The sequence below is a fragment of the Podarcis erhardii genome (genome assembly GCF_964252035.2).
Source record: "Podarcis erhardii genome assembly, chromosome: 3".
Lineage (NCBI taxonomy): Eukaryota > Metazoa > Chordata > Lepidosauria > Squamata > Lacertidae > Podarcis > Podarcis erhardii.
The window spans coordinates 29293862-29305259 of NC_138507.1; the positions used below are offsets into that span (position 1 = coordinate 29293862).

General features: G+C 43.6%; 1 protein-coding gene across 2 annotated transcripts in view; it reads right to left on the reverse strand.

Moving 5' to 3' along the window:
• Nucleotides 1-7783, reverse strand: part of ADAM17 (ADAM metallopeptidase domain 17) — a 25330-nt gene extending 17547 nt beyond the window's left edge. The window contains exons 1-2 of one of the 2 annotated variants that reach the window (XM_081856988.1): nucleotides 7481-7783; nucleotides 566-698 (exon numbers count right to left, since the gene is read on the reverse strand). In XM_081856988.1, the coding sequence (XP_081713114.1) occupies nucleotides 566-698; nucleotides 7481-7640 (293 nt within the window). In that variant the 5' untranslated portion in view covers nucleotides 7641-7783. The remainder of the gene's footprint in view (nucleotides 1-565; nucleotides 699-7480) is intronic. The other variant, XM_081856987.1, reaches the window with a different exon arrangement.
• Nucleotides 7784-11398: the final 3615 nt, after the last annotated feature.

Below are 11398 nucleotides of genomic sequence, written 5' to 3' on the forward strand. Positions count from 1 at the left end.
AAAACACTTTTTTTAAAAAAGAAGATTTTTTTTAATGTGTGTGTCAATTCTACCTACTGTGTTTGTTCAAGGGGAGTGCTTAATGCTCTAAAATTCATACATAATACAAATTGAACAATTTTGCTTAAATACATTGTATGTGCTGAAGTGGAGAGTAGATTTATAAAAGAGAGCAGTAGCTGCTGATTGTAATGATTCCACACTCTTAGTTCTTTCTTCCTCTTTGAAGATTTGGTTTCAGAAACCCAAATTACCACAGTTGTTCCTGTGTATAGCTATTCTACTTTCTCAAAAAAGTCAAATGCCTAAGAATTGGTAAACATTCAATAATAAGGGAATGGACACCTTTCTTGGGGCAACTGTACACTACAGAATTCTAATGATAATCTGAATAAATTTGTTGATCTATAGGCCTCCCAACAATGCAAACAAAAGCCAATTACTGAAATTAAAGCAGAACTGAGAAAAAGGCATGCGTAAAAAGAGAAAAAAACACAGAAATCAACAATTTAAAGGGAATCAGTAAGATAATATTAAGTCAAACTTCTCACTAAAGATGCCTCACCTATGCAATGCTGAAAAACTTATGAGTTTCTCTATATGGGATTCTGGTTGCAGGTCTCTTTTTCTTACTGAGTGCTGTTGGATGTTTGACACCGAAAGAATATCATAGTCTGAGAGAACAGATTCCAGATTCTCTGTGGGGAAGAAATAGAAGGCTTAACAAGAGAACAGCTAGAAAAATGTCCTTGTTAGATGTAATAAAAAGACAATAATTCCCACCACATCGATCAGCCATGGCATGCCTCAAGCTCACACACTCCACTGCCGCCCTACTGCTTTTGCACACATGAAGTAGGAGCTCAGAACTTTAGCTCCCAATTTTAAATGAACCACAGCTCTCCATTATGTTTGAATTTGAGGAGCTAAACTTGAGGGATTTTCACTCTATTTCATGAGAAGCAGCAATGATCAAATTGTGGCTTCTGATCCTGGTTCACTACCTAGAGATTAAGCAATGCACAGCTTCTCAAGTTAAGATACAATGGGGAACTGTGGTTCCCCATTGGTTGAAAAACAAAACAGAAGTTTACAAGCACCTCCTTGCAGCCATAAGAGAGGAGAGGGGAAGAGGAAGTGGAAATATGTAACCTGAGCCTGAGATTTGCTATGGCTTGTTCATATAGCAGGAACCTGGTTTCCATTTATGTCCAGAGTCATAAAATTTGTTATTTTTTGGATTCCCCTCTCCCACTACTTAAATAGTGAACCATTTCATCATTCCAGTCATCAAGTTCCCCTGGATAAAGCATTAGTCTGAATCAGTGACTCAGAAATATAACCAGAGGTTTCTAATAAGATTCAAACTGATTTCTTAGGCAAGAAATGTCCTGGTGAGTGTGGATTACTATACTGTAGCATAGAAATAAAACAAAATACATCCATTGAAAAAATGCAGATAGATAGATGGTTCCACAAAGAGCTGAGGAACCACATTCTAATGCATAGCTTTTATCAATAAAGATGTACTAATTCATCTCTCTCTAGTCTACGCCATCTAACCCACTTTCTTCTCCATTTTTCACAAAGCAAGAATATAACCTACCATGCTAACAAATTGATCATAAACAAGAATAATAAAACCTAAGGCTTCACACTTTGCTGGTGTTCATTGTGGATAGATATTTTCATCGTGAGAGTTAAAAATATGCAAGAAACTTAGAATCAGCCTATTAGCAGAAATGTTCAATTTCTGTTAAACCCCAAAGGTATTTATGCAAATAACATGTTCAAAGATTCCACTTTGGCCATCCACATCATTAATCATCCTTTGCGAAATGTGTTACTAAGTCTGCCACTGCTTAACTGGCCATCAATCTCTGTATTTAAGGGGCAAATGTTAACATCAGAGTTATCCCATTTACACATTATTCCTATTAGTGTACATAAGTACTACAGAAGGCAAGTTTACAGCCATCATCAGCCCTCACAACCACACGTCTTTGTATGCTAAAGTAGATAGTATCTAGTTAGGATCTAGAAGTCTCCAGAAAGGCTGATCTATGTCAAGAATCTAAGTCCAGGCAATCACCCCAAGTCAAAGTTGTGCACACTTTCAAAATCCAGCTTCCACATGCCTATAGTATCCCAAGACCAATAATATGCCCAAGACTGAAAACCTGATCAAGAAACTCCTTGTCATTAATCATAACCTACACTGAGACACGTTAATGACTTATTTACATCTGTTCCGAAGAGCAGCAGTATTTAGATCAGTTCAACTGAAAAATCTAACCATTTTTAACATTTCCATAACAGTTGGCATTTACAAAAATAATTGCACATGGCTTTTATAAATGTTTGCTTGTTTAAACCACTAATACATAAGGCAAACAAACACATTACTTAAATAAATTAAAATTTTGACATTTAAAATCAACTTGTTTCCATTTATTTTCTGTCCATTTCAGGTATAACAACTGCAGATTTATTACTGCAAGCATAATATTTTTATATTATTTTCAAGGGAAGCAGTTATTCTCAGAATTCAACAACTGGACAAAAGGAGAGGGATACACATTTAGCAGCAGTATATTGAACGCTTTTATTGACACACACATTGACGTCTGTGTTAGCATTTCTTCATATCATTTAATATTTTTAAATGTTTAGATTATACAAAATAAAGTCCAAAACTTCACTCCCAGGGAGAAGGCCATGCTAAAGCCTATGGCAAACATGCTAACACTGAGAGCATTCAAATCTGCCACTTACAACCTCCAGTCAAAAGTGGTCCCGTCAAGCACCACCACTTGAGTTTTGCAGATTGCATAGCTCAGCTCTAAATAGTCTGAACACTCATTATTTTATTTATTTAAGTTTTATTAACCACCCTCCAACTTAAGGTCTCAGAGTTGGTTACAACAATACACAAATCTTAAAAACAGGGGAAGCCATAAATCAAGCAACACCATTCCAAATGGAGCAGAGCAGTATAAATCAAGCAAGAGAGGTAGTTCCAACAAAACAAAATACTTTAACTGTCAAAGGCCAGGGTAAAGATAATTTACAGAATGCCCTTGCATTCAAGCAATAGTGCCTGTTTTTCTTGTGTGGAATATTTTCCCCAGGTCTTTTTATTCCAAGCAAGCCCAGAAAATAGGTGCTTTAGAAGTCAATGACTTTATTCTCAAGAGAGTTGTGTGGAAACCACATGCCCAAGAAGCATGATGTACACATAACACAAGTTGTTATACTGGAAGTTATGGCAAAACCAGGAAATGAAACCAGACACTCCACACCCCATTCCAAAGAATATTTTTAAGTAATCAGCTACCAGCATTTGCTCCTACAACTGCCTGTCCATTCCTTCCCACAAAATGAGAATACACTCAAGGGCACTAAAAAGATATCGTTCTATGAATATATATGGCTGCTTTACGCCAAATCAAGTATTTTTTCCACTTAACCCAGCATTGTTTGTCAGCAGCTCTCCCAAGTCTTGGTCAGTCTTTCCCTGCCTTGTGATATAATGTTCTTAGCCACCTGAGTTCAAACTGAGAACTTCTGCATGCAAAGTTAGATGCTCTTCCACCGAGCTAGTGGCACTTCAACATTGCTTCGGTGTATTGCTGCATGTGAAATTAGGAACTACAAGTGTAAAGACAGTACTGACAATAAAGAGAAAAACTGACTGCAACTTCCTTTCCCTGCCCCGAAAACGGAAAGAGCATTTTTTTTGTAGGCTGCAATCCAATGTCACCCCATTCCCCACATGCAGATACAAAACTGAAGCTCTTTAGGTGATGAGGGACAGCTGTTTATCACATGGCCACTACTTGCCTCTTACCACAGGAAAAGAGTGGTGCATGTGCAACTCTACTTCCAATCTTCAGGGGAAGAGAAGAGTGTCATTGTTATACAGCCAAAATGACACCCCCCACACACACATACAAGCAAGGTAACAATAGAGTAGAGTGAACTCCCAAGGTATACAGGTAAGTACAAAACATACTTAAGAAAAGGGGAGGAGTAAAAGAAAAACAACCCAAAAAGCTGTTCTACTTGTGTTGGAGCGAAAGAGCAGGGAGCAAATGCAGTATGAGCCATATTTTGCCTGTTATAGCCAAATGAGCATCCTGGCTATTGGTTATGAGTGCAGGGAGAAGGAGGAAGCAGCAACAAAAGGCAGGAATGGTGAAGAAGGGAAAGCTGAAATGGAAAGGACAGTGAGAGGTGGGGGAGAAGCAAGGAAGGAAGAACAACTTGGAATATGCATAGGCTTCTTTCTGCAACATTGTTCAGATTTATTCTACTTTGCATCACTTTCAAGATGTAAAACAGCATGCAGCTTTGATACAGTAGCATCTCCAAACTTCTTTGTGAATGCAACAAATGTAAAAATCCCATGCTATATTTAATATAATAGTTATAATAATAGGAACACGGAAGAAAGGAAAGCACAGGAAAGGAAGCGGCAACAGAATAAAGAGGAGAATGACAAGAAAGGAAACAGGAGCCAAGCGGGGAGCGGAGATGGAAGCTAGAGACAGAAGTGAGCATTTGCATGCCACATACATACCTGGGGCAGAGTATCTTTAGCACCTTGCCTGCTTGGCAACCATACAGAAACCTGCACCTAGTTTTTCTTCCAGAGCTCCCTGAATCCCCTGCCTAGCTGGGGATCCCCTTGGCTTGGCAGCCTCTAGCCTCCCTGACAATCCCCAGGGGTTCAGAAATAGCTATTAGGAGGTAGATTCCTATTTCTCTTTTCCATCTTTCAAAGCAGCTTGGTCTGCTTATTTCCTCAGCCTCACTGATCCATTTTGCTTTGTGTTCACCTCCCCCCTCACTCCCCACCCCAAATCCTTACTATCTCCCTCTCTTCTGCCTCCTCTTCCCACCCCTCAGCTACCACATCATCACCCTAGAGCTAGGAAGTCGCCACACACTGGAGCCAGTTGCCAGTCAAAGGAAATTCTCCATCCCCTGCTCCTAACAATTCCTTCTCCTCCTTACAAAAGATAACATCCTGGAGAAGGAGAATGCTGGAAGTTCAAATAAGAGCACTCCTGTTAGAGGCAAAGATACAGTACATAGCAACCTTTCATGAACAGTACCAGTTGTAGTCTCTATTACTCATCCATTCATTCATTTGGGAAGAGGATTATTACAACATCCCTGAATTTCTCATAGGTTATAAATAATCAACTCACCACAGGCCCCAATTTCTACACACAATTCACTCACTATCTGCCATGTGGGACACAAATGCAAGTGATGATTCTGAATTGTACATTATTTATTTAAAACATCAATTGTCATTTATCAACAAGAAATTCTACAGTGTATGAAAGTGTGATTATTTATTCACTGAAAATTCTAGGATGGTTTACACTGTTTTCCATAAAAACAAGACATGCCAATTTTACATGCAGGGCTGGACCTTGCCTGAAACCTAGTGGGAAATAATCCCAAAGGTTGGACGCCACTGCAGAGAAAGCCCTTCCTCTGGTTGTCATCTGATAAGTTATGCAGGCTGCAGGACAACCAGGAAGGCCTGCTCTAGTGATCTCATAGAACGGGCAGGCCTATACAGGAAAAGGCATGCTCTTACGTAACCCAGTCCTAGGTTGTTCAGGGCTTTATATGCCAGTAACATCAGTTTCAACTGACCCTGGAGCAAATTGGAAGCCAGTGTAATGCTTTAAGCCAGGCGTGTCCAACAGGTAGCTTGCTATCTACTGGTAGAGCACGGGGTGTTCCTGGTAGATCTTTGGCCCCTCAGTGATCTCCATCACCCCCCCCCCCAAAAAAAAAGAAAGCTCAACAACTCTGGCTTTCCCAAAAAGCTCCACAACTTTGGCTTCCTAAAAAAAAAAGTTCAGCAACTGTGTGTTCTATCCAACAACAATAGGTAGATCACTTCCAGGTTTTTTATACTGTGAGTAGATCACAGTCTATTGGGAGTTGGATGTCCCTGCTTTAAGCAATGGGGGTAACATCCTCACAGCTGGCTGATCTAGTCAGCAACTTAACCACTACATGCTGTGCCAGTTACAACTACCAGATCAACCTCAATAAAAGCCTCAATTAGAGCACTTTATTAAAGTTACCAATAGTGAGGTTATCCTGGATGAAGAACTGTCATAGCTGGATTACCAGCCAAAGCCAGTAGAAAGCACGTAGCACCACTGTGGCCACTTGGACCTCCAGTGACACATGTCACTGAACCTTCAGGGGGCGTGTAACCCCATCCAGAACAGGCAATCTGCTCAGTTCCCATACACAGACACCCCTCCAACAAGAGCTCAGTCTTGTAAGGATTCAGTTTCAAGCTTAAGGGCCTTTATTCTGCCCATCACCCAGTCCAGGACCTGGTTCAGGACCTGTGTGACCAAATCCAGTACAGATATAACAATGAGAGCTTACCACTACTATATGCAGCCACAGCTCTTGACTTAGTAATAGTAGTCAAATACAACAACACTTTCTGAGCAGCCCCGTCCTCTGTACAATAGCCTTTTCCTCCCACAAAGCACTGAGGCAAACCAGGAACTTCCTCACAGGCTTAACACTACAGTTAATTAACATTCATGCAACATCAGCACTGTGTATCTTTCCTTCCATGCTCCCAGAACAGGGAAGAAGAACATGTGCCCTAGAGAGACATGGTTAGACTACCACTCCCACTGCCCCTAGCCATTGGTCACGCTGGCTCTGGGGGGTTGATGGAAGCTGGCAGTCCAACTGGCATCCAGGCAGCAACTTGTTTCCCCAGCCCTGCTCTCTTGGAGCAGGGTTTCCCAAACTTGGGTCCCCAGCTGTTTCCGAACTGCAATTCCCATCATCCCCTGACCGCTGGGTCCTGCTAGCTAGGGTTGATGGCAGTCCCCAAAACAGCTGGAGACCCACCTTTGGGAAACCCTGCTCTAGTGCAATCAGCGTTAAGATTGGCTGGGGTTTTCCCCCTCCCCACCAAACCGAAAGAACTGAGCAGCTTCTCAGTTTGCAGAGTTTCCAAAACCCAGTCACTACACCCACTATATGAATTCAGCAGTGGGGGGAGTGGGGAGGAAAAAAAGGCTCAGGCTGCAAACCTTAGGCACGCCAAACCTGGGAGCAAGTGCTCACTGAACGAAGTGGGGCTTACTTCCGAGTAGGCATGTTCAGAAGTATGCGACCTTTCCACCCCAAAGACACCTCGGATGCTGGGCTTTCCTTCGCCAGCGCGCTGCTTTGGGAGCAGCCCCGGAGGGCAGCCTGAGACTCTCCCAGCACAAACCCCGCCAAACCCAGCATATCCCAGATCCTTCACTTTAAATTTTCTATTAACTGAAGAGAGATAAGGGGGGGGGGAGGGGAGCAGGTCTGGCTGGCGACGCCCCCCCCCCCAAGTTTCCCACCCGCACCCCAAAAGTGCCTGGAGGAAAGAAGGCTCTATGGAAGTCCGCCTCTCTTTCTCTCTCAAAGAACTCACCGTATCGCGGCGGCCGGTGCCTGCCCCGGTGCTGTGGGGCGGGCCGAGGGGAAGGGGCCGCCGGGTGCCTCAGCGCCCCCAGCTCGGGAGCCCCGAAGACCAACAGGAGAAGGAGCAGGGCGGGGAGCGGGAAGGAGGTCGGCGGCGCCCGGCGCCTCATGGCTCTCCTCCTCCTCCTCCTCCTCCTCTAGCAGAAGGGAACCGCGACGGACAAGCCCTTCCGTTCCCTCTTTCTCTCACATAAGTTTCCGTCCTCTCGCCCTCTTTCTTCTCTCTCAGCGATGCCCAGCTGAGGCCGCCGCCGCCCCGAGTCCGGAAGAACCGCCCGGCCGCCTGGGCCTCCCGCGGAGCATTATGGGCGCGCGAATGCCGGCCGCCATCTTCGTTCCGCTCGGGGAGGCGCTTCGGCGGCCCAGACGCGGCCTTGTCACGCCCTGAAGCGCCGGCGGCGTTTGCGCTCTTCCTTTCCGCGCCGGCCTTGAGGTGCGGGAGAAAAGCCTCTTTAAAAGCTGTGGCGCGGCAGGGAAAAGTCGGCCAGATGCGTGCCTCCCAAGCAGAGGAAGGGACTGTTTAGGGAAGTTTTTAATATTTAATGCTGTACTGTTTTTATCATTTGATTGGGAGCCGCCCAGAGTGGCTGGGGAAACTCAGCCAGATGGGCGGGGTATAAATAATAAATTATGATTATATTATTACTATTATTCCCGGTTGCTTGGGTTTTTATTTTCGTGCAGACACAGAAACTAAGGCCGGAGAAAAGGTGGCAAAGCTACAGGGACCGGGGTGTGTGTGTGTATTGCGTCTGTCTAGCTCAGCCTTACCAGGAGAAGCGGATCGCGACCCCCTGCACATTTACTCCCGAGAAAGGCCCCCCCCCCAGGTGCCTGCTCTCTAGTAACTGTGTGTGTTTAGGAGTGCAGGTTTAAAGGGGATCTAAAGCGCATTTCCGAGGCGCTAACTGTTGACTGCACCGTTAGCAAATCCAGTGGTTTTGTTTTCGTCAGCTGTGCTCATTGCGCCCCGTCTCCTGTGAGTCTATTGCTTTTAATAAATGAAAACATGTATAATAATAATAATAATAATAATAATAATAAATAACCTTTATTGTCACTACACCACCTGTGTGCAGTGAAATTAAATGGACTCGTGATAATGCTTTCTTTATTGTATTGTATGAAGGAGCATCTCCACCCCCATCGTTCTGCCCGGACGCTGAGGTCCAGCGGCGAGGGCCTTCTGGCGGTTCCCTCATTGCGAGAAGCAAAGCTACAGGGAACCAGGCAGAGGGCCTTCTCGGTAGTGGCGCCCGCCCTGTGGAACGCCCTTCCAGCAGATAAACAACTACCTGACATTCAGAAGACATCTTAAGGCAGCCCTGTTCAGGGAAGTTTTTAACATGTGATATTTTAGTGTATTTTTGGTTCTATGGAAGCCGCCCAGAGTGGCTGGGGAGGCCCAGCCAGATGGGCGGGGGGTACAAATAAATTATTATTATTATTATTATTATTATTATTATTATTATTAATTATTATCATCATCATCATCATCATCATCATCATCATCATATTCTTAGCCACCTTGGACATTTTCTTCTAAAGGAAAGGGAGGAATAGAGGGATGCTTTTCTGTGTGTGAATTATTGCTATTCCCATTAATAAGAGACAGGGTCTCTCCAGGAAGGTAGACTTACTCAAGAACGCTAGGTTAAGTCATGAGTTTTTTCCCCATGACTGAAAAACAAGATGTTGAGGCAGAAAGAAAAAAACCCCAGAGGGCAGTCTGCAAGGAGGTGGTGTAACTTTTTCCATATGCCATGGACTTTTCAAGTTTCTCCCCCATCTGGACGGGTGGGTGGAAAAATACTTTTGTTAGGAAGGTGTAAATCTTCCAATGTTTTCTTCATCCAGGCAAACGTAGGATTGGGAACAAGCATTTAAAGAGATGCCATCCAGTTTTGTCCATGCGCAGCCTCTCCTAATGGGTGGATAAATACTGTCCTATTTTAGATCCCCCCCCCCCCCGCTCTCCATGTGGCTAGCAGAGTGTGGGAAACTAGGATGAGACTAGTGAGAATACCCTTTCCTTCTTCCCTCTCCCAATGATCCAAAATGAGCACCTCCTCCTTTTCTACCCATTACTCATTGCCACTCTTCTCATTTCTGTACAGGCAGCCACCCAAGTCATTCAAATAAAAGAGCATCCCTTACCCATTCCAGACCACGTGTGAGACCTATAGCAGCATCTATGAAATGTGGAAAGCTGCAGTTGGCACAGGAGCTTTGTCACGTTTTTGTTCTGTCACGTTTTTTGTTCCATATGCCTTCTTAAATGAAAAATTATGCACACAGGATATTTTGCTTACACATGTTCCCAAGTTACATTTCCTTCCTCAGCAAGAAAGGTATGAGAGACCTTTTCATGCATAGCATGAAGAGTTACTAGGTCAGAATGAATATAAAATGGCAAGTAATTACATATGGTTGGAAGCAAGCAAATAAAGTTGTTACTGTATGAATAAGATAAGGAGTGTGATAAATATATTGGGGATGGGAGTAACCAGGTAGAGGCATAATTTCCTAAGAACTGTGTTCTTTCTGCCCTTTTAATTCTAAGTATATAGACAATGCCACAACTTTCCCCACTTCATTATTAACAGAACTCGTAAAAAATAGTAGTGAAGCTCTTCCAATCAGTCATCAGCACTTTCCTGTTGTCAATTATTCTTAGAAGGGTCACGAAGTTATAGCTGTTGATAGAAATGATAGCTTCCCCTGCCCAATCATAGATACACTTCAGCATTTGGAAGAGCCAGGAGTTATGACTGTTCCTCAAATTCCAGGTTGAACACTTCATCTTCTGAAACTGGTGTAATCATTTTGAACAGCTATTTGTCTTCATTACAAACAGTGCAGTAGATACTCAGCTCTAGTGGTTGCCCATTCCTTTAAATAAGAATGGGCTATCTAGAACACAGGACGTGGGTGGCGCTGTGGGTTAAACCAGAGCCTAGGACTTGCAGATCAGAAGGTTGGCGGTTCGAATCCCTGTGACGGGGTGAGCTCCCGTTGCTCAGTCCCTGCTCCTGCCAACTTAGCAGTTCAAAAGCACGTCAAAGTGGAAATAAATAGGTACCGCTCTGGCGGGAAGGTAAACAGCCACATGACACGGAAGCTGTACACTGGCTCCCTCGGCCAATAAAGCGAGATGAGCGCAGCAACCCCAGAGTCGGCCACGACTGGACCTAATGGTCAGGGGTCCCTTTACCTTTACTTTTTACCTAGAACACAGGCCTCAAGGTTATTCTCCACTTTGGCTTTTGGCACAGAAACTTGCATTTCCATTGAATCTGTTTTGGTAAAAATCAACAGTGCCACCTGCTGGCTGTCACAGAATGATCAAAAAGGTTCACTTCACTGTTCCTGTTATAAATTGGGAACTTCTAGAGATTTCTACCTTGATCACCACACAAGATTCCTAGCGTTTTAGGCATAACAGCTTCACAACTGCCACAAGTTTACATTCTTGCTGCCATCTAATTTTTTTAAGGATGTGGTGAGGCAGGAGTGAGGGCACTCCTAAATTAGATTTATAAACTCAAGATTCTAATCACAGGTCATGGTCAAGGTTGCTGCTTGTAGGTTCTCATCCAAGTGTGGTCTAGTAAGGTCTGGGTTATTAGTCCTGGAGGGGCAAGATTTGGAAAACCTTACACAGAGGATGGGGAAGTGAAAAACAACCTTTTCTTTGGAAGCAGTTTTGTTTCACAATTAATGACAGCTCAAAGGTATTCAAAGGAAGCGGTGACGGAAAACGAGCAAATGTCTCATTTGCTTAACTATTGAGAAGATTCAGTGTATACTGTTAACAGGAGCCAACCCCCAAACATCACCTACTTTATTAAGCAAGCACGTACAGGAT